The sequence below is a fragment of the Brienomyrus brachyistius genome, chromosome 6 (assembly GCF_023856365.1).
Source record: "Brienomyrus brachyistius isolate T26 chromosome 6, BBRACH_0.4, whole genome shotgun sequence".
Lineage (NCBI taxonomy): Eukaryota > Metazoa > Chordata > Actinopteri > Osteoglossiformes > Mormyridae > Brienomyrus > Brienomyrus brachyistius.
Genome location: NC_064538.1, coordinates 6691008 through 6716181, shown reverse-complemented (window position 1 = coordinate 6716181; position 25174 = coordinate 6691008). Strand labels below are relative to the sequence as shown.

At 45.6% G+C, this 25174-nt stretch overlaps 1 protein-coding gene and 1 long non-coding RNA gene across 2 annotated transcripts in view; one reads left to right on the top strand and one right to left on the bottom strand.

Moving 5' to 3' along the window:
- Window positions 1–25174, top strand: part of col7a1 (collagen, type VII, alpha 1) — a 66454-nt gene that overhangs the window by 33931 nt on the left and 7349 nt on the right. Inside the window, exons 51-97 of the mRNA XM_049018478.1 lie at window positions 1913–1972; window positions 2344–2379; window positions 3212–3292; window positions 3536–3571; window positions 3750–3794; window positions 5043–5114; window positions 5498–5542; window positions 6708–6743; window positions 7117–7149; window positions 7951–8007; window positions 8342–8377; window positions 8473–8508; window positions 9758–9838; window positions 10100–10135; window positions 10328–10399; window positions 10538–10582; window positions 10717–10752; window positions 10849–10884; window positions 11162–11266; window positions 11674–11736; window positions 11824–11859; window positions 11965–12000; window positions 12160–12207; window positions 12328–12363; window positions 12465–12581; window positions 12672–12881; window positions 13057–13092; window positions 14114–14158; window positions 14680–14793; window positions 15274–15345; window positions 16091–16135; window positions 17516–17551; window positions 18324–18359; window positions 18532–18576; window positions 18660–18692; window positions 18812–18874; window positions 18970–19005; window positions 19168–19248; window positions 19531–19599; window positions 21918–21953; window positions 22504–22563; window positions 22745–22789; window positions 22874–22909; window positions 23188–23223; window positions 23745–23804; window positions 24613–24738; window positions 24986–25057. Coding sequence (XP_048874435.1) covers window positions 1913–1972; window positions 2344–2379; window positions 3212–3292; window positions 3536–3571; window positions 3750–3794; window positions 5043–5114; window positions 5498–5542; window positions 6708–6743; window positions 7117–7149; window positions 7951–8007; window positions 8342–8377; window positions 8473–8508; window positions 9758–9838; window positions 10100–10135; window positions 10328–10399; window positions 10538–10582; window positions 10717–10752; window positions 10849–10884; window positions 11162–11266; window positions 11674–11736; window positions 11824–11859; window positions 11965–12000; window positions 12160–12207; window positions 12328–12363; window positions 12465–12581; window positions 12672–12881; window positions 13057–13092; window positions 14114–14158; window positions 14680–14793; window positions 15274–15345; window positions 16091–16135; window positions 17516–17551; window positions 18324–18359; window positions 18532–18576; window positions 18660–18692; window positions 18812–18874; window positions 18970–19005; window positions 19168–19248; window positions 19531–19599; window positions 21918–21953; window positions 22504–22563; window positions 22745–22789; window positions 22874–22909; window positions 23188–23223; window positions 23745–23804; window positions 24613–24738; window positions 24986–25057 — 2712 coding nt within the window. The remainder of the gene's footprint in view (window positions 1–1912; window positions 1973–2343; window positions 2380–3211; window positions 3293–3535; window positions 3572–3749; window positions 3795–5042; window positions 5115–5497; window positions 5543–6707; window positions 6744–7116; window positions 7150–7950; window positions 8008–8341; window positions 8378–8472; window positions 8509–9757; window positions 9839–10099; window positions 10136–10327; window positions 10400–10537; window positions 10583–10716; window positions 10753–10848; window positions 10885–11161; window positions 11267–11673; window positions 11737–11823; window positions 11860–11964; window positions 12001–12159; window positions 12208–12327; window positions 12364–12464; window positions 12582–12671; window positions 12882–13056; window positions 13093–14113; window positions 14159–14679; window positions 14794–15273; window positions 15346–16090; window positions 16136–17515; window positions 17552–18323; window positions 18360–18531; window positions 18577–18659; window positions 18693–18811; window positions 18875–18969; window positions 19006–19167; window positions 19249–19530; window positions 19600–21917; window positions 21954–22503; window positions 22564–22744; window positions 22790–22873; window positions 22910–23187; window positions 23224–23744; window positions 23805–24612; window positions 24739–24985; window positions 25058–25174) is intronic.
- On the bottom strand, window positions 3825–4456 carry LOC125745562 (uncharacterized). Its single transcript, XR_007398701.1, has 3 exons — window positions 4418–4456; window positions 4265–4315; window positions 3825–3907 (listed from the first exon to the last, which is right to left on the bottom strand). It is a non-coding gene; the product is annotated as an uncharacterized LOC125745562 (long non-coding RNA).

Genomic DNA, 25174 nt, shown 5'->3' with positions numbered 1-25174 from the left:
CCAAAATTATTGGGACGTTGTGCAAATTGTAAATAAAAACACTTTTATTGTTTTTATTCCTAACAGAACATAGAAAATATATCAAATGTTTAAACTGAGAAAATGCATCATTTTAAGGAAAAAATAAGGTAATTTTCAATGTCGTTGCAGCAACACGCCAGTTGGGACAAAGCCATGTTTACCACTGTGTGGCATCTCCTCTCTTTTAACAACAGACTGTAATTTGGGAACCAAGGAGATCAGTTGCTCGAGTTTTGGAAGAGGAATGTTGTCCCATTCTTGTCTGATACAGGATTCTAGTTGCTGAACTGTCCTAGATCTTCTGTCTCGTATTTTACGTTTTATGATGTGCCATATCTTCTCAGTGGGTGAAAGATCTGGATTGCTGGCAGGCCAGTTCAGTACTCAGACCCTTCTACAAAGCCATGATGTTGTAATTAATGCAGTGTGTGGTTTGGCATTATCATGTTGGAAAATGCAAGGTCTTCCCTGAAAGACATGTCGCCTGGATGGGAGCATATCTCGCACTAGAACCTGGATATATCTTTCAGCATTGATGGTACCTTTCCAGATATGCAAGCTGCCCGTGCTATATATACTAATGCACCCCCATACCAACAGAGGTGCTGGCTTTTGAACTGCGCACTGTTAACACACTGGGTGGTCCTTCTCCTTTAGTCCGGATGACACGGTGTCCCTGGTTTCCAAAAAGAATTTCAAATTCAGATTCGTCTGACCACAGAACAATTTTACACTTAGCTCCAGTCCATTTTAAATTAACTTTGTCCCAGAGAAAGCGTTGGTGCGTCTGGATCATGTTCAAATATGGCTTCTTCTTTGAATGAGAGAGTTTTAACTGGCATCTACGGATGGCACTGCAAATTGCGTTCACTGACAGTGTTTTCTGGAAATATCCCTGAGCCCATTTAGTGATTTCCTCTGGTTCATGCCTGTTTGTGATGCAGTGCTGCCTAAGGGTTGGTTTGGTTATTAGTATGGTGTTTCAGCCTTGTCCCTCTCAGATTCTCAGAATCTTTTGATTATATTATGTACTGTAGATGATGATATATTCAACATCTTTACAATTATACACCGAGGAACGTTTTTTTCTGAAATTGCTCCATTATTTGTCACCATAGCACCATGGCCATCTTTACTTCAGAGAGACACTACAACTCTAAGATGCTCTTTTTATACCCAGTCATTTTACTGACCTGTCGCCAGTTGACCTAATTGGTTGCAAATCGTTCCTCCATCTGTCACCTTTTTGTGCCACTAACTTTCCGAGCCTCTTATAAACGCTGTCCGAACTTTTTTTGAGACGTGTTGCTGTCACAAAATTCAAAATGAGCCAGTGTTTGACATGAAATAGCAAAATGTCTAAGTTTAAACATTTGATATGTTTTCTATAGTCTGTTGTGAATGAAATGTGGGTCTATGACATTTCCAAATCATGTTTTTGCATTCTGTTTTTATGTACAATTTGCACAACTTCCCAACTTTGGAATTGGGGTTGTATATGTAGGATAGTAATAAGACAATAATGTACAAATATATAGTAGTAGGATAGTGATGATTATGAAGGACAGTAATAGGACAGTAATAGGGTAGTAATGGGTTAGTAATGTATACATAGATGATAATAGGATAGTAAAATACACATAGCATACTATTAGCATAGTACTATTCATGTAGGATAGTAATAAAACACTTTCCTGAATAAGTAAAATTAATGGCGATACAGATAGTTTTAGCCTCTCCATGCACTGTATAAATTCTGTATGTAGATTGTACATAGCTGTCCTGTATTGTATATGCCGCTTGCCATTTTTGTCTGATTACTGTTTTCTTTGTGTTAGTATAATGCACTTTTTGGTTCCTCCTAATCTCTGTCATGAACGTCCTCCATCAGGGGCAGCCTGGATTTGGGGCCCCGGGTCCTCCAGCACAGAAAGGGGAACAAGGAGAGAGAGTGAGTTACATGCAGCTGCTCTGTTGTAAGGCAGGATAATGTGTCTTTAAGAATTAAATTTAGCGACCGCTGGGTGTCGGCACAGTTGATGGGAGACTGAGGATGATGGGGGGAAATATCGTTGACACAGTCTAATTGCACAGGCTGAGAGTCAGCACTATGATTGATATTAATGGTTTTTCATTATAATTATTTTAATTTGGATTTTGGATAAATCTCTTTTTACTGTTATGTGTTTAATTTTGTCTTGCCTTTTTGTCTTTCTAAGTCCTTTCAAAATGACATTAGCTGAAGGACTGATTTATAATACATAATAATATTATTTTATTCTGGGTTCTCTGTATACTGTGTTAAACATGTTTATTTTCCAGGGGAATGCTGGTTTACCTGGAAAGACAGGTAGCAAGGTAACATGATTTTCTCATTTGACTTACTGACACCTTCACTTATGTGGTTTTTTTGAGAGTCTATGTGTGTTTATTCAAAACGGTAACTTTACAGTATATAATCAGTTGGACTTAACTTAGATGTCATTTGGATAATGTGTCTGTAAACATTTTGGATGGTAAAAGGAACTCTGTGACTGGAGAAATTGCTGAGAAGCTATGCGTCCAGTACTGTAACCTGCCACGCTTCAGGTGAAATTACTGTTATGGCTCAGTCTAGGATTGTGCATATATATATAGTAAAGACCAAGGAAAATCTTTTTTGCCATGAGTTTTATTTGCTGCATAAGAGATCAGCGGGGCGTACTATGAATTAACTTTATGGACTTAGAGAGGTTTCTTGAGATTTACTTCTGAGTTTTACATACTACAAATCTTCGCTCAGTTTTAAATGGGGTATTCTGCCATGGTAACTAACTCCAAGTACTGTAGCTTTAAGTGCAGATATTCGGTTTAAACCAGGTGTAAGTCACACCCTCTCATCAAAACACAGAGCCCATATAAAAACGACCCTTCAGCCAGACTTGGGATGGGTGACACCACTGATTATCTTTTCAATCCGATATAAATGATATTAAATTGAATGTTTTTTCCAGATATGATTTTTGATGCCGACCTTGGGGCATTGTGGTGCCCCATGGCAGCTGGCAGGGATGCATAAACATCTGCAGTTTAGTGTCATCCTTGCACCCTCCTCTCTTCGGGGGGTTGGTGCATCATGCCTGTTTGTTGTGTTTGCGTGAATGTCAGTGGTGCCGATCAACCGTATTTGTGCCGTATTTGGGGCCTGCAGGGTGACCGGGGCGACCAAGGGGAGAGCGGAGAGCCAGGGAGGCCAGGATCTGCCGGACCGGTTGGACCGAAGGGAAAGGAGGTCCGTTTTGCCCGCTGGAGCTTGACCTCGCTGTCGCCATAGTAACGATCTGTCGCCAGTCAGCCCTGACCGCACACTGCGGGCTTTGCAGTCCCGGACACTGCTGTCACTGCAGCTGGAGCTTCCCCGGTCCTGACTTCCCTTCATCCCCAGACTCTCTCACTGCTGCCCCGTGTCACTGGAGATAACATTGTCCAGTGTTCCAATTACCCTCTAGAATAATCCACGTATTTCCTGCTGCAGGGAGAAAGAGGAGAGAAGGGTGATGAAGGCTCGCCGGTAAGTGTTCTCTCTCCTCCTTGCCAGGATGAGTTCAGTGCCTTTAGAAGCAGATGATATAATTACAGACTGTCACCAGTGTCTGGCAGAATGAGCTGTTGTTGTCATAGACACATACCTGTAATGAATTTGCGGGCTGTGCAGACGTGTCAAGCATTAACACACATTTGGATTGCAGGGAGAACCTGGGCTACATGGAAAACAAGGCGAGAGAGGACTAAGGGTGAGTTTGGGTGGACAGAGGGACCCACATTCGACACTCAGCACAGGTACTCACTCTGAAACCTGACAGAGGGACCCACATTCGACACTCAGCACAGGTACTCACTCTGAAACCTGACAGAGGGACCCACATTTGACACTCAGCACAGGTACTCACTTTGAAGCCTGACAGAGGGACCCACATTCAACACTCAGTACAGGTACTCACTCTGAAACCTGACAGAGGGACCCACATTCGACACTCAGCACAGGTACTCACTCTGAAGCCTGACAGAGGGACCCACATTCAACACTCAGTACAGGTACTCACTCTGAAGCCTGACAGAGGGACCCACATTCGACACTCAGCACAGGTACTCACTCTGAAACCTGACAGAGGGACCCACATTCGACACTCAGCACAGGTACTCACTCTGAAGCCTGACAGAGGGACCCACATTCGACACTCAGCACAGATACTCACTCTGAAACCTGACAGAGGGACCCACATTCGACACTCAGCACAGGTACTCACTCTGAAACCTGACAGAGGGACCCTCACTCGGCACTCAGCACAGGTACTCACTCTGAAGCCTGACAGAGGGACCCACATTCGACACTCAGTACAGGTACTCACTCTGAAACCTGACAGAGGGACCCACATTCGACACTCAGCACAGGTACTCACTCTGAAACCTGACAGAGGGACCCTCACTCGGCACTCAGCACAGGTACTCACTCTGAAGCCTGACAGAGGGACTCACATTCGACACTCAGCACAGGTACTCACTCTGAAACCTGACAGAGGGACCCACATTCGACACTCAGCACAGGTACTCACTCTGAAACCTGACAGAGGGACCCTCACTCGGCACTCAGCACAGGTACTCACTCTGAAGCCTGACAGAGGGACCCACATTCGACACTCAGTACAGGTACTTACTCTGAAGCCTGACAGAGGGACCCACATTCGACACTCAGTACAGGTACTTACTCTGAAGCCTGACAGAGGGACCCACATTCGACACTCAGCACAGGTACTTACTCTGAAGCCTGACAGAGGGACCCACATTCGACACTCAGTACAGGTACTCATAGAGTCAGTTTGACAGAGGGCAAGGCTTATATGGGAGACTCAGGACTCAGGTTGCTGAAGCTGAAGCACATTCCATATAGCATATGGGTGTCACAAAATGTGCATCCCCAGCTCAGGCCATTACTAACTCTGGATTCAGTGTATTGGATTGTGATTTGGTTGTTCTTCTTGCAGGGTCTGGCAGGCCAGCCAGGACGTGCGGGTGAAAAGGGCGACCTAGGAGACCCCGGGGAACATGGCCGTAATGTGAGATGACATTCGCAGATTTCATTGTTATATACACTGCATGTGTGAATTACAATAAAACATTTATTATTGTTATCAGCATTGTTTTCATATTAACAATCACAGATGCATTGTTGCAGAAATAGTGGTCACTAGTTTGATAGCTCAGATATGTATTAAAATGTTCAGAAGTTACAAACATCCACAACTAAGCACGTGCTTCTGACCGTGGGAGAAAAATTAAGCAATACTTAAACATACACATCCAGTCAAAAGCACTGTGTCACTTTGTTCGTCTATGTATACAGTTTTCTTTCATCTGTCTTGCTGTTTGTATTTTGTATATATCCTCGTACTCATCTCCCCTTGTCTGTCTTCATGTGTGTGCTTCTGTGCATCCACAGGGCAGCCCCGGACCTGCAGGCCCAAAGGGAGACAGGGGCAGTCAGGTGAGAGGGCCCAGAACTACCTTCCGCACACACCACATGTACTGTAGCTCATGCTCCACAGCCTCCCCAACCATGAAGTATGCAGCCCCTATCCCTTTTGGCCATGCTGTGAAAAGTGAATAGTAAATACCTGCATACAGTCCAAATACCTTCACACAGTTCATGTACCTACAGTACATAGAATCCAAACACCCTGCATACAATCCAAATACCTGCACACAGTTCACATACCTATACAGTATACAATCCACCTACACACATCCAAAATACCTGCACACAGTCCATATTCTTTACCTATATGCAGTTGAAATACGTGCATGCAATCCATATGCCTACCAATATCGGTTAACATATCAACATTGGTCGATATTTGTTAACGATCAAGATATCCGTATCAATGTGTCAATCTTGGCCACCATGAAGTGCACACGGAAACATTGAAATATCAATTAAAATTTGCTCATAAGCAAATCTAGAAAACTGAGTATTGGTGGCTTTGTTAAAAGATATTACAGCGGAAAAAATGAGTATAAAGGACATGCAGATCAATATGGAAAGTGGGTTCAGTTCAAACACCAGGGTAAAGTTAGCTTTATATTCACTACAATAGTTTTCTGACTACAATATAACAAAAGCGAGGAATACTAATTTAATATAAATTTAATTAATATTTCAGTGTTTATGTCTGTGTTCAAGTTGCATGTGTGAAGCTGTCTTGTTTACAGTCACTAGCAGTGAATGAACACAGTGCAGTTATTAATAAATACATATAAAAATACATAATATTAAACTTACATGGTGTACATTGTTCCACACAGTTTAATACTTAATGCACATTTTACTGGACATGTCTGTGTCATTTAGCTTTATACTTAATAGTACATTAATTACCTTTTGTACTTTAAATGGAGACAATATTTCTCCCCAACTACACTTTTTTCCCCTCCGTATCCCTTCTGGAACTTTGTAATTTAACAGAACGAGAAGCTTCTGGATGTACTGTATGTTTCTTAACTTCATTACAAAATGCGGCCCGCAGATTGATCTGTAGTTTTCCACAGAATTTATAAAGTGATGATGTAATGTCGTCAATCAGCCCATCACTGCCTGGTCATGGGCATTGGCAGCACTAGATAAAATGCTAAAAGGATGCCTTTCTCTTCAGGGACCTCCAGGTGCCCCTGGACCCCCAGGGAAAGTGGTGAGCTTCTATTTCACTCTAATAATGACTTAAAGAGAATAATTACAATCCATGTAAACAGGTGCTACGTTTTTGAAAAGCCCAACCCTGAAACCATGAGCAATGTAGCATATGTAAGAGAAATCTATGGCAAGAGGGAAGTAGAGGCTTCGATTAAGCAAGTAAAACTGTACTGGGAAGCTTCCGCAATATGTTGCTTTATATCCAAAATCTGTCTGTTTCTAGGTACTGCTGTCCTGTTTTATCCCCATCTCTGTGAAGCTGGCGATTCTCTCTTGCCTCCTTGCTTAGCCCTACAGTGTATGAGCTCATTTCCCTCCCCTGTGTCAAGCCTGTTTCTCACTGATCTGTTTCCCCTCCTTTATTGGCTCAGGTAGAGGATTTGGTGCCTTCAAAAACGCAAGAGGTAAGGACTAAATGCTACCATTTCTGGTTCATTTGTATGCCGTGGTCTGTATCCTTGATCCATTTATATCATGTGGTCTATATCTGTCCTTCAGTGCAGTCTACATCTTTGATCCATTATACAGTGTGATCTGTACCCCTGATCCATTTATACCATGTGGTTGGTATCTGTGTCCTACAGTGCAGTCTGCATCTTTGATCCATTTATACCATGTGGTCTGTATCTCAGTCCTACAGTCAGTCTGCATCTTTGATCCATTATACAGTGTGATCTGTATTTTACAGTGCAGTCTGCATGTTCTGTCCCTTTACATTGGCCTGTATCACATCTCTGACAGCTACATTTTCAGACACCGCTGGTGGACATCCGCAGGCACGCACATCTCTCTGTACACTAACCTCACTTCCCCTGCCGGGTCTCACACATCATCTGGTAGAGTTCTCATAACCCAGTCCGACAGCCTTATCAAAACATCCAACACTGCAGGTCTTCAAAACACCTGCCTTGGGATCTCTGAAGCATTATTAGCCTGGTCAAGGCTAAGGCCTGTCAATGTGCGGAGGTGCAGGAGGACGCATGGCACCTGCCTTAACGAGCTTTGAAACTCGTGCAGAATTACATAAACTCCAGTCAGTATATTCTTTCCGTGTGTTATTTTGCTAAGTAAGGATGTGACATATAGGGCGAGGTCCCCTCGGAGAGACGGGGGAGGGGCTGCCCGATTACAAAGCATTCAGGATGAAACAAGCTAATGGTGCTTTTGTCTCTGATGAAAGATGATGTCATTCTTTGTCCCGGCAGGGTGCAAGCAAAGGCCAGAGGGGGGAGACGGGACCTCCGGGGCCCAGTGGGCTGCCGGTGAGTCAGCTTGTTTCTCTGGGAAGGCCCTCAGTATATGTGTGTCCTCATTGAGTTATGCTTCATTAAGTGTAATTAGTGAGTCGTATACACTGATGTGCACCTTTGCTTGTTACTAGGGCCGTACCATTACGAAACGGCGAACAAAGTGATTTAAACATGGATGCATGGATAAATGGATGAATATTTTATATTGAAAAATGTATTCGAACCCTGGATAATACTGGTGCTGGAGACCACAGTAATTAAGATGCTTCTGTGAGATCAGCTGCTCTGGAGGCACCTGGCTAGTGATGCTGGGGATGTGCTGTCATTCTCTTCTCCGTGTCTTTAGGGTGCTGAGGGACCGAGGGGCCCCCCAGGACCCAGAGTGAGTGAACAGTCTTAATCCTATCTGGCTGTCACCCTGGCTCTCTTTGTATGTATGTAGCTGATGTGTTTCCTGTTCTGTCTCGTTCTGTTCAGGGCGATTCGGGAGAAAGAGGATCCCCAGGGGAGAAGGTCAGATGTGGCTCGTGCTCCTCAGCTCACTGATGGACACTAACTTCGGAAACTGCAGAGCGGCGCATTATAATGTGGCAGTAGAGATTAACAACATGGGACAGGACTTTCTAAAATAAGAAATACTGTTTGACCCAATGCCTTTGAAATGACTGTTAAAAAGTGGAAAACTTAAAACATTAAAAATAAAAAATACTGAATAATATCAGCAGAATGACTCAACCAGTGAAGCAAACCAAGCAATTAAGCAAGTCCAAACAAGGTAATTAGTCCATTAAGACTAACTGGATGTTGTTGACTGCGGAGACTGTAAAGCACCAGTTAAATCGCCATGGTAACTTGCTCTGCCGTTTAACGTCATGAAATATTAATTTGTAGATAAATAGAGAAACTCCTAAACATGGAAGACACAACCTATGACCATAATCATTAACGTAGCAGATGCTAAGAACAGGTATCTACTCCTGAGGGCTCCTGAGCTGTGAAGGGGCCGGTTTCGCTGTCCACCATTCCAGGGGGTCCTGCTTCCCAATCCTGATTCCCAGTGGGATTACATGCAGTAGGAGGCCATTCAGCGTGGTGGCAGGGGGATCCTGTACATCACCTCCTGGAGTTTGACCGAATGCATTATATCACATGGCATAGAGTCAAGGGGATTGTCTCTTAGTGAAGCTTAGAACCCAACACAAATTTCAAAAGCTAGCTAATGGATCATAATACAATCCTGATTTTTGATCTGGCTGTGGTGTCATCTAGACTGCATAGTACCCTATGCTACTTTACCCAGCCCTCCTCAGTGGAGGAGATATTTACAAGGAGGGGGCAGAATAATTATTAGAGCCAGAATCTGCTTGTAACTGAACCTACTGTCTGCAGCTCTTAAGTGTTCTGGTTATAACATGACCTGAGGGCAGCGTGTGACTCAGTGGGCTAAGCTTCTGTGCCTGTTATCAGAAGGTCACTTGTTTAAGTCTGGCCTCAATACATCTATGGGTCCTTGAGTAAGGCCCTTAACCCCCAGCTCTCTAGGTGGCTGCCTTTTGCAGCCAGCTTGCTCGCACCTACCGAAAGCAGGTTGCGAGAGGTGTAAAGAGAATTTCCCCACGAGGGTAAATAAAGCATCTTTCATTATAAAAAGGCTAATGTGTAGAAACCTAAGAAGAGAAGGAACACATGTACTTTTTATGAGCTGGCAGCCCTGCTGTTATAATAGCTGATCGCCTCCTTCTGTTACTGTCTACCTGTGAAGGGTGAGCGAGGTGCCTCCGGGCTGGATGGACGCAATGGACTGGACGGAAAGCCGGGCCCATCTGGGCCTCCAGGCCAACGGGTCAGTGCCACCTGCTCTTCTGTCCGCATGGGATCAAACAGCCTTGTCGAGTCCTTGAGCTGGTGAAGCCATGCTTCATGGTTAAACCCGGATGAGTCTGCAGGAGTACCAAGAGTTGCAGGAGAACAGAGGGGATTAGAATAGAGCTTTTGCTGAAGAACGGTTCTAGGTTCTAGACCCAGGCGGCAGCATGTACGTGGTTTATGCCAAATTGTGTTTTTGACCTAATACCATAGTTATTCTAATGGCTTTATGCTTCAGGGGGATCCAGGAAAGCAAGGGGATCCAGGGAGAGATGTAAGTGTACTTTAAAATCAGCTCTGAATCATCTATACTTCTTTACCTGTATTACTCATATCACATTCAATAATAGGGCATAAGAAGTTTCCTTTCTGCATGATTTCATATTGTAGCCCATGCAGCATTTGCAGATGTGACCTGTATAACTCGTCTGAGCATTCCTTTCTAACTTTCCTCTCCGCTTTCCAGGGACTGCCAGGCTTGAGAGGAGAGCAAGGCCCCCCAGGACCAGCTGGCCCCTCGGGGACCCCCGGCACCTCCGTGAGACTCACACTCATGCACATACACCTGCACTCAATGGCCCCTCGGCTACTGCATGCGCTACACGTCCTACGCCTCTAATGTGCTTCATTTCGCTTCTAGTGAGTTCAGTTTCCCCCTGACTCGTCTTTTCTGCAGGGAAAACCCGGAGACGATGGAAAGCCGGGCACGCCAGGGAGGATGGTAGGTCTGCTGACTAGACTACAGACCTTTAGCATTCAAAAAGAAACCCCATAGTTCCATGTTACACTCCGCGACGGCGGTATTCCAGAGCTCTGGTCCTGCATGACACGCCTCGTGTCCCTGTTTCTCCGCAGGGTGAGGACGGCACACCAGGGGAGGACGGCAAGAAGGTCAGATGGCTGCGAAAACTACGTCTCCACCCAGCCCCATGTATTAGAGCCATGTCATCCCAAAGTGATAAAAATTAACCGCGTGTCTTGCTGCAGGGAGAAAGGGGAGATGGTGGTCCGCCGGGGAGAGATGTGAGTGTCTTTCAGATGCTTTCCCCCCTCCACTACATTAAGCTGCTGTTTAAGTTTAAAGGGCATCCTCATTAGCACATTCTGGAAAATTCTTCATTTAATTTGTAGAATTATATATGCATGAACCAACAACACGTTGTTGTGTAAGTGGTGGGAAGATGGACGGCCATATGTTGCATACATACAGTGTTATATTATAGCATGTTAGAACCGCCATATCTGAGCGACCAAACATGGAATCTTAATCCATGGTCTGATTGGTGCTTGTCTGCTCCAGGGGCGGGATGGACAGAAGGGAGATCGTGGGGAAGGTGGGGCAGTGGGTTCTCCTGGTGTTCCTGGAGTTCTAGGGCCCCCCGGAAATCCTGGCCCTCCGGGTCAGGTGAGCCTGCATGTCTGTTTCCCACTCTGTGTGTAACTGATGTATGTATTACACCGTGGGGACCAAATGTCCCCACAAAGTTATAAAAGCCTTGTATTTTGACATTGTGGGGACCATTTTTCGTCCCCCCCAAGGGGAAACTGAATTTTATAAAAATCTGTGACTGCAATGAAAAAACTAAAAATGCCAAGTCTTGTATTTTGCTTGATTAATTATGCTTAATGTTCGGGCTGGGTAGGGGTTAGGATTGTCATTGGGATCAGGATTTATCCCATAGCAATGAATGGAGAGTCTCAAAAAAAGACATGAATACAAACATGCGTGTGTCTATGTGTGTCCTGCGGTTGCAGTGTAACGTTCGACTTTTTTTCTGCGGACATCCCTCCGTCTTCCATATTCTCTCCTAGGTGGTGTATGTGAAAGGGACAGAGGTGCCTATTCCCGGACCCCAAGGCCCACCGGGGACCCCAGTGAGTATTTACACCCCAAAATTCAGGCTCTGGCTTGTTTGTAGTGGAATTCTTCTGTCTCAGTCTTTTTGTGTTTCCCTTATATAGGGAGTGCCTGGAATCCCAGGAGCGGTAGGATCCAGAGTGAGTCTGTCCAGCCTGTCGGTTTATATAAGTTTGCCTGTGTCTTGTGTAAAGACCCACAATTTTCCCCTTTTGTTTAAATTTGACCTCTCGCTGCTTTCCTAGGGAGATAACGGGCCAATAGGACCAAAGGGCGATCATGTAAGTCTGCTGCCCGACTGGGGTGAGAGCATATTCGGGCAGCTCTCTGCCAGATTCACACCAGCAGAGAGACCCGGGGACGAGGTTGTTGGGCTCGCCGTGTTCTTTGCTGTTCACATATGGAGTAAAGCGGCCGTCTCTTTTCCATGTGCCTGACAGGGAGACCCGGGCGAGGACGGAATGCCAGGCAAACCTGGAATGCCAGCGGTAAGAGTGGCGCCTCTAATTTACTTGACAGAGTAACGAGAACAATATTCTATATCAGAACATTTCCAGCTCTTTGTTTTCCGTTTTCCTCCTGAAAAACGCTTTATTCTTTGCTTTTAGGATGTCAGAGAAGCTCTCCTGCAATATAAAATCAGGGTACGTTGTTTTCACCAAGTTTTCCTTGTGGTCAGATGGCAGATTGTTGGTGATTTTTTTCGGACAGCAGCAGCCTCAAGCACGTCGTTATTTCTGTGCAGATTGAGGACCTGAAGTCTATAACGGATAAACAAACTGCCATAACGTTTAGTTCCCCAGAGAGAGGAGAGAAGGGAGCAAAGGGTGATCCTGGCCAGAGTGGTTCTCCTGGGATGGACGTAAGCGGCCCAATAGCCACCTGAAGGATGCTATGTGTGTTCGGGCCCACCCTGTGCCTGAATGGCTGTGTCACATGACTCTTTTACCAGGGGCTCCGTGGCGTGCCCGGTGAGCGAGGCATGAAGGGAGAGCAGGGTGAACGGGGGCTAGAGGGACCCCCAGGATCCCCAGGCCGGGCTATCGGAGAGCGTGGCCCCCAGGGGCCCCCTGGACAAGCAGGGGAGCCAGGGAAGCCCGGTATTCCTGGAGTTCCAGGACGGGCGGGCGAGTTGGGCGAGTCTGGGAGGCCGGGGGAAAAGGTGGGAAGGAAAAGGGCGTCTGCAGATCTATTATTATTATTATTATTGTAATTATTATTGTAATTATTATTGTAATTATTATTGTAATTATTATTATTGTAATTATTATTGTTATTGTAATTATTATTGTTATGAGTAGCTATCATGTAACAATGACATCACATGCTACATTCAGGGAGAGTCCGGAGAAAGGGGGACCAAGGGCGATGTTGTGAGTACCACCATCATTCTGTCTTATATAGACAAATGATTATCACTCAGTTTGTTTCCAGCCGACTTTCATTAGTCTGTTCTTAATTTCTGTGGCACATTCACATTTATGTGAAAATCTTAATATTAAACACCTTCATGTTCCACATTTCCCTCTCCATTCTATTTTCCTCCTATATTTCGGGATTTTTATATGTTATTACATGTTATATGAACATACAAATGTTATTAGAGCATTTAGTGCAGGAATACTGATCATTAAAAAAATAATGTGCCCCATCACTGACCTGGTTACATTCATTTTTTCATATGCAGTGTCCTCCAGAATTATTGGCACCCATTCCAGTCCCCTAAACCGTGGGACCAGCTGATGGCTCCACAAGTGTGGAGCTCGAAATATGAAGGATCTAGAGTGATTCTCTATGAAGGAAAGGGCTCAGAACTCTTGCCAAGTGTCCTCATAAAGCATTATAGGAAAGATTCTCAGCTGGTATCTTGTAATTAACCATTCTATTTTGTTAATATTTTGAACGAAAGAGGATTAGCAGTTAAGACTTTTTTCGCAGGACATTTTGCCTTTATTTTCTAAGGGTAACCATCAAGTGGGTGTGGAAATGGATGGATGGATGGATGCCAGTAATTCTGGAGGGCACTGCATTCATGCGGAGAGCCACTGGAGACTTTAAGGCACATATTGCCCTGTTGACATCCCATCTTAGCAGCTGCTAGCCGTACTTAATAACACTCTTAGATTTTGAGATCTGTACTTCATATGTAGCGTTTTAAACTGACTTCTCCGTGAAAAAAAAAAAACTTAAAAATAAAATCCAGTTTACCCCACCAACACAACATGTGTGACTAAAAAAAACACTGCATCTGTGTGGAATAGATATATGATAGAGATATGGAAGATGAATAGGCAAATGGATCATTAACCACTAAGGATTATTAGTCCTATCCCAGAATAGTACACATTCATTCATTTTTCATTTTTAACTTCTGTTCCTTTGTTCCTTTTCCAGGGCAAGCCAGGGGTGCCGGGGATGACTGGTCCTCAGGGACCCAAGGTAACCTTTACAATCTCGCAGTCCCAGTGCAGATTCTCTTCTGTCACAAAGGCAAAGAGACCTGATGGGAAGATAGGACTGAGAACTTCATCGTGGTTTTGGCCTTTGTGCAAAAAAGGGTAGTGAAAGTGCGAGCGAGTGAAGTCATTTGGTGAGGAAAGAGATGACTGCTGTCTAACCTTTATGAATGACAGATGAATGAAGAGCAGGTCTCCTGACATCACCTGATCCCCCAAATCTACATGCTTTTTTGCAGTGGATTATTCCTGAATTTCACATACAGCTCGACAAGCATTTATATGGCTGGCCTGCCGACCTTAGCCCTGATCCCCAAACGCCCAGTGCCTTGATTGCGTCTTCAGACTGGTAGTGCAGCCTGAATAGCTCCGCTGCTTCACTAGGACATTCTCCTCCATGAGCACGGATGGAGGATGGCTCTCCCTTTCGCTGCTGGGTGTCTGTCTTCCCTGTTAATGTGTTTGCTCTGCTTGATCTATAACAGTGTGTGTCCTATTTCTCAGGGTGAACCGGTGGATGTATCACAATTCCTGAAGGAGCACATGAACACACTGGCACCCAAAGGGCTGAAAGGTGAACCAGGCGACAGAGGTGTGGCCGGCCCTAAAGGGGACCAGGTACGGATCTCTCCATATTTCTTGTTTCTTATAATTGTTTTTCCATATTTTTTCTCGTGGCCTGTAACATGGCTAAGAGGTTAGCGCTGTATCCTCACAGTGTGTTGTGGGTTTGAATCCCGGCTCTTTGTATGAGGAGTCTGCGTTGTTTTCCTTTGAGGATTCCAGTCTCCTCATACTGTTCAAAGGGCAGTTTAAGTGACTTGATGTCTCTAAATGATCGAATCGCGTTCCCTGTAATGGACATGCGTCCCCTGCAGGGTGTCACACACCCTATGCTCTCTGGGATGGTCCATGCTCTCAGGTCCTCCACAAACCATGAATAGATTACGAAGATGGTTGGATTTCCAACCGTGCTCCCTAACCGCCAGCGTTGGGAAAATCGCATGTGGCTTCACGTTGTCTGTGCGCCCAGAAACTTGCTGGCCTTTCTTTAGATGCTGCTACAGATGTGTGCATGATGCTATTTTCTTACTTTAGGGTGTCCCAGGGCTTCGTGGGGAAACGGGGGACAGGGGTGACCGAGGCGAAAAGGGACATGATGGATTCTTGGTAAGTCCTTGAATTTGATTAATAGACAATGTCTAGTGGCATTAGAGATGTGGCCTGTGCAGGTGGGGGTATGACCATTCAGGGTGTGGGCTTCCCCCCCCCTCACTCAGCACTGGTCACGTATCCTATGTGGACACCAGCTCATATCATGCTGAAACTAAGGGTATTAATATGAAGTTGGTCAGCGCATTGTTGCTATAATAGTAAATACTCTTCCAGGAAAGGCTTCTGTTACGTGTTGGAACATAGCTGGTGGGATTTACTGCTATTCAGGATGGGTATTGATGCTGGGCTATCCGGTCCCTGTCTGTTAGCTTGTGCGGCTGCCTCTTTGCCACTGAACTTGCTCTCAGATGGTTCCATTTCTATATCACTTCAGTTTCAGTTGACCAGGGAAGCTTTAAAATGTGGTGAACTGACTTGTTGGAAAGATAGCGTCTTACGATGGTGCCGAACGGAAAGTTACTAACCTCTCTTGTACAGCCACCCATTCTGTTGGTGGTATTTGTTGGAGATTAATCCAGTTTCCCACATACTTCTGACCCTGAAATGTAATTCATCTAGTCCTGTAAGTCACCTTGGATGCATTACACTTTTTGTGAATGTGACGTGACTGCTGAATGGAGATGAAAAACCCGCGGTGAGAGCAGATGGGCAGACCAGCGGTGTACAACGTAATACCACTTCTTAGTCACCGCTGTGTGAGTTTGGCTGTGATTGATGTTGGCATTCCCTGTGTTTTTAGGGACCGCCTGGAGAGCCTGGAAAACCAGGAGTGGATGGAAAACCGGTGAGGAGGGGAGGGGGGGGTTGTGTGGGTCCGACTTACAGTAAATTACTTGAATTGCAAAAATATGTACATGAAAATCTAGTTATAGAGGATTTCAAGGGACCTGGCAAAACAATCTGTTATATCCAGAGTTCTGTATGGCCAGAACACAACTACAGGAGCCCATTTACTCATGCCACACCCCAGCAGACACACTTATATAGGTATAGATTATTATATTGTGCATGTAGTTATCCAACTTCACCTGACCAGATGCGTGACTATTAATAATCCCGGCTACGCATCTGCGCTGGATATCACCGGCACGCCACACGCCTTGTAGGTAGAGCCTACATGTCTGTTATAGCTGAACAAAACTACAGCTAAAAGCGGCCCTGGGGACCAAATTGTTTGTCCGTTATAAGCGAAATTCCGCTATATGCGAGACCGCTATATCCGATGCTTTTTCTGCATGTTCTTAAAGGCGCACGGCCGGGACCAGCGGACCTCGTCCGTTATAGACGATATTCCGTTATAAGTGAGTCCACTATAACGGGATTTTACTGTAGTGCCAAGAAGATTATTTAATCAGAATGCTTTTCTTGACATACATATTTGTGATGTTAATACACATTTTTATTAATATGGATAAGATTGTATATTAATCATGATCATTTAAAATATAATATTTTGTAGACTACGAAAAGGTAGTGCATGATCGTGAATACTTTTTCTTCCACTGCTCATCTTTAAAGTTTATTCAGTCTAACAGGTATGTTAGCATATTAAAGATCAGCTTTCCCCATGTGAAGAGAGAGTGTTTAGGAATCACTCTGCAGTGGGAATAAGATGAACTTGGTGGCCAAGATGCGACAGCCAGGCCTTTCAGAGAAGTTAAAATATGAAAAGGGGGAGGGGGGGCTTTGAAAGACTGTGAGTTGAAGGCCATGCCTTTCATCTTCCCTGGGCCGGGCCTGCAGGGACAGGTTGGTCTTCAAGGCCGAACAGTGAGTAGCCCAGTGTTGCAGCCTCATTGTCGGGCGGCTGAGTAGGACAGTCTGCTTACCGGCTCTTACTGAAAGACCTGCTGAGTGTTCGGGCTTCTCTTTGGCCTTAGCAATTAACTGGAGCGGTGTTTCTCAACCCAGTGCTTGATGATCCCTGGACAGTCCCAGCTCCCAGTAGGAGCAAAAACATGGACTGTCTGGTCATCCCGGGGACCGGGTTTGAGAAACGTTGACCTACAAAGAATAATTATTATTGTTCCAAACCTTTACAAATATTTTTTCTTTCCCCTACCTTCGAACCTCTTCGAATCTCCCTTCTCCATCTTATGTCTTTCAATCCCTCCATGAACCCCCCTGCCCCCGCATCTCCATGCTCCCCGCTCATTTTTTCCAGGGCTCGCCCGGGTTCCCTGGAGCACTGGGAAGGCCGGTAGGTGTCACGCCCAGCAAGCAGCAAACATTTCAGACTGTCAGGGAAACGGCTAGCCGAGAGGCCGGCTCATAAACTATTTACAGCATCTTCAATTTTTCACCATATTCCCAGAGGCTGAATTTAATCATATATGCATTATGTATTATATATAATTATATATATAGCGTTGTAAGGAAAATCTAGGTCCAAACCATCCTCAGTCGTCACATTACTGCTAACTGAGGAATCATTGGATGTGATATGCAGGCAGCCTGATGACTAAGGACAAAAAAACTGTAGCTCAATGACTGCAGAATTAAGGTTCAGAAGGAGGCAGTGTTGTAAAGTTGAGTTGGAGAGAATCATAATTTCTTACTTAAGACTACCCAGCTGCCCCTGGGGTCAGCGGAGAGATCCTCACAAATAAACATGCTAAAGGAGGGTGGATTTAAGATGTCAGTGAAACTTCTTGAGAAACTGCCAGTGTTTGTGGAGTCCTCGGACATGTTCGGAGTTTGTACATGAGTGTCTTGTGGAATGTAGACTCTCACGCTCACATGCTTGGTTGATCTCTTAATTGGGGCTGCTCTGGCTCAGTCTTGCATTCTTAGCTTACTGTGGTAATAACCTGCAGACCGTGATTTGGTGCTTTCATCGTGTGTGTGTGTGTGTGACTGTCTGTATGCGTCCATTACTTTCTTCACAGCTAGATTGTGTATGTCATTGTCTGTGTCTCTCTTTTATATGCAAGTTAATGAGTCAAAAGCTGAACTGGGGTCATGTTTTGCAGGGAAATCCTGGGGAACCTGGAATCCAAGGACCTCCCGTGAGTTCTGCACAATGAAATTACAGAATCCCACACAGCCAGACTGCATGCAAGCACATTGCAGTGACATAATCACGCGCATGAACTCTCATACGCATGTCTTACAGTATCAGAGATGCTCAGCGTAACCAACTGGTATGTCAATGTAACAATATACTTTGTGTTTTCACAGGGTCCTTCTGGGAACATTGGTGTATCTGGTCAACCAGGAATTAAGGTTAGCTTCCCGTTTCATGTACAGAAAAACAAGATGAGAGTGCATTGTCTTATTCTCACCGTGCTCGTCTTTGTCAACTGCAGGGTAATCAGGGAGAGCCTGGAGTCGGGATCCAGGTGAGATTTTAGGGTTTGCAGTGGCAGCTAAGCCGGTCCTGACGTCCACACTTTGCTTTTATGTTTATCTGAGTTCAGGGCATTTATGACTGTGCTCCCCATTGTCTTTCCTGTTGCAGGGGCCTCCTGGTCCTCAGGGCAACATGGGACTGCCTGGACCTTCTGGGTCCCCGGGGGCCACGGTAAGCAAACACCTTGGCACCCCATCACTCAGCAAACCTCCAAATATACATGAAGCACTGGTGACGTTCTCACATTCACGCTGTTTCTGCTTCAGGGATTACAAGGCTCACCAGGACTGCCTGGACAAGTGGTGAGTGATGTTCAGCGGCCTCCGTCTCGGCTGAGTCACGCGTTGTTTGTTCAGGGGAAATATGGGTGTTGCACTGCAATTCTCTATAGTCCGGCTCTGGTCCGTCCTTCACAGTCAGTATGCTCATGTGTCAGGTAAGCACTGCTTTTATGCTCTTGGCAGGGTGAAGCTGGCAAACCGGGCGTCCCGGGAAGAGATGGAGTACCGGGAAAGGAGGGAACCCCAGGACTGCCTGGAAAACAGGTGAGCATGATGTGGCTGAGTACACACTAAGAAGGAGGGAAAGATGGAGGGAGAAATCCGCATATAAACACGGGGGGTGGAAGTCCAATAACGAGGTGATTCTTCCAGTGTTAGATTTGTATGCGAGTATCTATATAACGTCCTGGATGTGCATTACAGCTCATGGAGGCTTCTGTTGTTTCCTTAAATTTTAGATCTAGCGATTATTTTCTTCACATAGCATGGGGAGTGTAACTGGCCATATTAATGTTTAATTGTTCTTTGTATCTGTCTGTATGTTAGGGTATTGTTGGTCCTGGAGGACCCCCAGGTTTGAAGGGTGAGCAAGGAGACCGTGGCCCCCCAGGACCGGTAAGTTAGGTTAGCAGAGTATTCTGAAGTTATTTGTGGTGTATTCCAGCATTCACTTCTGATCTGTGTGCTGTCAAAAGTGATTCGCTCAGATTCAGTTTCCCTTGGATCTGCATCCTGCAGCTTTGCCCTGTTCTGGTCTCCTTTGAATGAAGCCTAGTTCATACTTCACTTTACTGCGCTCCATGACGGTCCAGGCTCGTGTTGACTGTGTATGCAGATGGTCACTGTTGGTGAACAGCAGTTATATTCCACCAGACCAGCAGAGGGCAGATGTTGTCTTTTTGGTCTGAATGAATTCTCTTCTTCGCCCAGTGTTTGGTTGATTTCCTTCCACAAATTTGTGCACTGGAATTAGTCTGTGTGCTCGTTCAGTAATAAGTTATATGTATATATGCGGGAAAGCGTGTATAACCACAAATACGACTATTTTTCTTGTGCCTTTTCTTTGTTGACCTCTGCTCTATGAAAGTCAGTGCTGCCACCTACTGGAAACTCCTCGTAGGCCACCACTGAAACACAAAAAGTCCATAGTCTACTGGACACCTCTGACTGGTGACAGTTCATGTCATTCACCCAGTGCTCTGACCATAACAGTGACTGTCAGTCAGTGTCGCTCGTTTTTAAAAGGAACATTCCATCTTGCGTGGAGACCTGATGCAGTGGACCGGTGGCCAGTCAGGGAGGGGGGGGGGGGGCGGGGGGGGAGTTACTGACTGTGACAGTAGCTCACAGTGCAGGAGAGTATAACTGTCACTCACCCACGGCACACAGCCCAGCCCTGGGACACTTCCTACGTTCCACACACCTTTTTCAGCAGTTTAATATATTTCTCATCTTATTCCTCACACTACAGCAGAAAGTAAAGCCCTTGGCCATAGGGACGTGCATTTTATCAGTGTATTACAGCCCCTTTCAGAACTTCATTTTTGATTCTTTTCCCTTTTCACTTTGATTAAATGCATTTTGCCAGATGCGTCCGACATAAAAGCAGATATCCAAATTAGATTCTAAGTGCAATGACTTGTGTAAAGGGATTAGCTGGGGCATTAATTTTTCTTCAAAGTGTGTTAGTCTAACACTGTTAGGTATCGCTTTAAGTCATCATCTTTGCTAGTCTTGTCATGTATTGTGATATATATTGAAACTGTAATTTTGCTCAGTTTTTAAAAAAATTTTGATTGATCAATATGACTGTAAAAATTGTATGCAAAAGATAATAGAAAAAGTACGACTTAAAATACTGTTTTTTTCTGATATGGTACACTAGCATTCCTACAGCTCAGTCACCTGCGTTACCAAACGCAGGTGGATGGATGGACCATTCAGATGGTGACAGTCACCCCCCAGGGATTGTTGTAAATTAGTGATGTCATCTAGTCATGTGTGTGGGGGAGGCTGAAGGTGCCTGAACACCTGCCCCTTTTGCCCAAATGATCGAAAGTTCCCCCCTCCCACTTTTCGATCATGAATGATCACGTGTAACTTACCGAGGGGTATCCCCCTAGCTGGCCATCGACAATCACGCTAAACTTACCAAGTGGGACCCCCTCCCTAGGTCTAGTGTCTGCACCTCCAGATATCTCTCCAGGCTCTTTTCATCCCATACCTCTGTCTGCCTACTTACCAAAACCATGTGTGAACAGCAGGGGGAGCCTGTGCTCAGGTGGCCGCAGTGCGAATTGCATCGCTGAGCTGAAGTCTCTCAGTGGCCTGTGTTCATTTAGCCACTTTTTCCACTTCTCTTACCATCAGCGATGCTACAGCTACTGTTCACTCCACTAATGATTGGATCTATTATTCTGTTCCCCAGTCAACACTTGACACTCGCGGCACAGCTGCTCTCAAATAGGCAGTTGCAGAATGACATACGTCCTCTCAGTCATATGAATGGATCTCGAATAATTTATGCCCATATTAACTGGCAGGCCGGCCTCCTATTCAGATAATATTTGACCATGAACATCTCCATGTCTTCCACTTCATGCGGGGAGGGAATGAAATATGCGAGTGTAGCAGGAAGCCAGAGTGTATGGCATTTATGAGGAAATATAAAATAGCATGCATAGAGACGGATGACCACACCAAGAACGATGGCTCTGTAGCAGCGAAATGCTTATGGACCATGGAGCTGCAAAGGAAGCATTATAAGAAATGCGTAATTAAAAATATAAGTCCTCAGAAAAGAGTATGGATGCCATGAATCATTAGATGTTTTTCAGCAGAACTTTATCCGGAATGTACTATGCCCTTTAGAGGAGGATCTGTCTGAATGAAGGGAGTGATTTCCCTGTATCCTCTGTGTCTCCTTCCTGCAGGCTGTTGTTGGACCACCTGGTGAGAAAGGAGAGCCGGTGAGTTAAGGATCATTTCCCCCAGTGTGGCGAAGCAAGTGGCGAAACAGTGCAAATGAAATGCGATCGATGCTAATGAGCCAGCTCCTTAAGAGGACTTCATGGTGGAGTGTTTGTGTTGGAGTCTGAAAGTAAATCGCACGTCGGGGGATGGAGAAGAACACAGGGCATAAACGGGAGCCGTCATTAAACAATCTGCTGCAGGAAATGTTTCATTATAGAGTACACATTTTCCTGGAGAGCTTTTTTACCTGCATTACTGTGGCGATATGAGTCCTTATTGTGTAATTTTACCCATCTGTTGTATGTGACTTTAGAGTGTGGCAGCTGTTGTAAGGCTTGTATGCTGGTCGGATGAAGCAGGTCTACTCATTTAAGGACAAAATCAAAACAAAAACATGAGCGATCTGGTTCAGAAGCTCCAGCCTTGCATGGTCAGCGTTAACGTGGAAAGTCCTCATTTCTCATTTCTGCCACAAGCAGCTGGATAAACTAGATAAGCAGCTGCTTCTTGCAGTGAAGCAAATCTTCTTTCTGTTCCTTGGCGTAGGGAGATCCTGGTGAATCGCTACCGGGAAAATCTGGTGAAAGGGGCTTACCTGGATTACTGGTGAGTCAGAAGAGTCAGACGGGGGTCACGGGATCAAAGGGTTATGACTGACTTCCTGATTCACTGCTGACGATTTTGGAGTGTTTTCCTGCGAGTCGGTACAGGGCCAGCTGTATAAAAATAAGCACTTCAATGGTGACCACAAAATAGTCTTGCAAAATATTTATGCATTGTCTTGTAGGGTCCTAAAGGAGACAGGGGTTTGCCTGGTGTCAAGGGGGAAAGAGTGAGTACACAAAATGCACACTGGAGATGTGCCATAAGACTGACCGTGAAGTGCTGCAATGTGATGTGCTTCTCTGTGTTACAGGGAGTCCCAGGAGATCCTGGGGAACCTGGAGAGGATGTGAGTGATTTACTGATTGTGGAATATCACGCACTTGTAATCTGATTAGTATCTCAGCTTATGGCGCTCTGCAAGTCAGCGTACATACCTCGCATCAAGTCTCATCGCGGGCCGCGTCAGTCGTCACTGTCGTTTATCTTTAGCTGTTGAAGGTTCTGTAATAGCAGCATCCACAGAAAACAGGCAGCATTTTTAGGGGTGGAGCCCCTGCTGAAAGTGTCTTAGCTATCCTTCTGATTGGTTATTCTCTTTCTTTTTTCTGTTTATGTGTCTCACAGGGACAAAAAGGTCAGCCTGGGCACAAAGGAGACAAAGTATGAGGCCCAGATTCCCCTCACGCCCTCCCTTCCCTCACGCCCTCCCTTCCCTCGCGCCCTCCCTTCCCTTGCCTTCCCTCTTCGCTTTCGGCCGTGCGGTATTCGTTTGAGCTTCTCTCATCTTGTCTTCTCTCTCTCTCCTTTCCTCCACCAATTAAACTGGACTTCTATCCCTTCACCTTCTGGATCAGCTTGAATCTTGGTACAGTTTACTCTCTCTCTGTCCAATGTGCACTGTGCCTGTCTCCCTCCTTTTTCTGTACCACATTCTTGCAACTGATGTCCAATTTAGGGATATAGAACTATGTTGAGTCCTTTTTTTCAGAGATGGCCTGAAAGAACGTTTCATAAATTGCTCTGTGCTGTTAAACTGATCTTCCAGTGCAGGCAGATTACTGGCAGGTGAAAAATTAGCTGCTATTTAAGCCTCAGGATGTATTGAGCTGTCTTTGTTCTGGGATGTTATAAGGCAGTGGCAATGACCTCTTTTCTTAAAAACTCACCTCTTATTGTTACAGGGGGAGCACGGAATCGGGCTTCCGGGCCCCAAAGGTCAGCTAGGGCCCCTGGGACTGAAGGTGAGTCCAGCGCATCACACACACACACGCACAGCCATACAAGGGGGGTACTGCCCGTTGACGCTCAGCGTCATCAGTGCAGGGTAGCGCACCAGCGCCTCTCGGTACAGGCAGGGAGGCACAGTACCCACGCAAGCCTGGGCCGACGACAGCTGTGACCGTTTGGTGACGCTGCCTGCCGTCTGCAGCGCTTCAAGGACCTTGCAGATATGACAGCCTCGGTTCCCATGGCAACGGAGAGATTTACTGGCGCGGGGGAAAAAAGGTTTATGTTAGTCATTTTGCACAAGTAAATTAAAAAGTAAATTAAAGTTTTATCCCTTTAAAAGTGACCTGAAATAGCCTGCTGCAGAGGGAAGAGTGTTGCAGTGTGCTTTTGAAGCTGTAAGAAAATGCCAGAGGAAACAAAACGTGAAAACAAGCTCATAATGTTGTCACCGGTTTGCATTGTTTTATCCTTTTTTTTTAGTTTCTTGGCTTCTGGCGCTGATAACGGGGATATAATGGTGCTTGTTATAATCTACAAATACTGAAAGTACTTGTACAGAAGAAACTGTATCATTAGCTGGTCGCTGCGCCCATCCGTTTCTAAACAGCGCATAACCAGTGCAGGGTGACTGGGATTCTGGTCGGAAATGCAGGCAGGACACAGGGGCGTCCGAGCTGGGGGGGCCATCCATCTCAGGGCTCCCGCACACACACAGAGGAGTGATCCTGAACCCTCACATGCTGCGGCTCTTCCTGTGTGTCATACTCACATTTCATCGTGACGTTCCTGCTTTTTTTTTTACATGTAAACCTTTTTTAGGGAGATCCCGGATCGCCAGGTCTTCCAGGTCCTCCTGGGCCAATGGGTCCTTCAGGAAGTCCTGGCCTTGCTGGGCAAAGGGGCGAGAATGGGCAGCCTGGTCCTCCTGGGCCCCCCGGCGTGAAGGTAAGAAAGTCCCCCGGCTAAAGCTCTTAGGCATTTTTAGGATGTTTTCAGTAAGATTCAGCCATCTAACACAAAAAGACAAAGTGCTCAGGGTACAATCAATCTGATTACACAGAGCGTATTGCTTCTGTATTCTATGTGTGTGTGTGTGTGTGTGTGTGTGTGTGTGTGTGTGTGTGTGTGTGTGTGTGTGTGTGTCTGATCGAGTGATTTATTCATGCCACCCCTCTGTCTACGTGCTGCTCAGGGGCCTCAGGGATTCCCCGGAAAGGACGGACACCCTGGGGCTCCAGGAGCCTCTGGACCTGCTGGCCCGTCGGTATGCATCGCCACTGCAGTGGATTACTGCCTTTTTTCCAAAACAGTGAAATATTGAACACCTGGTGCCAAGTTACCCGCATGAATATAGATAAGCAGCTGACTCAGGTTCGTGATC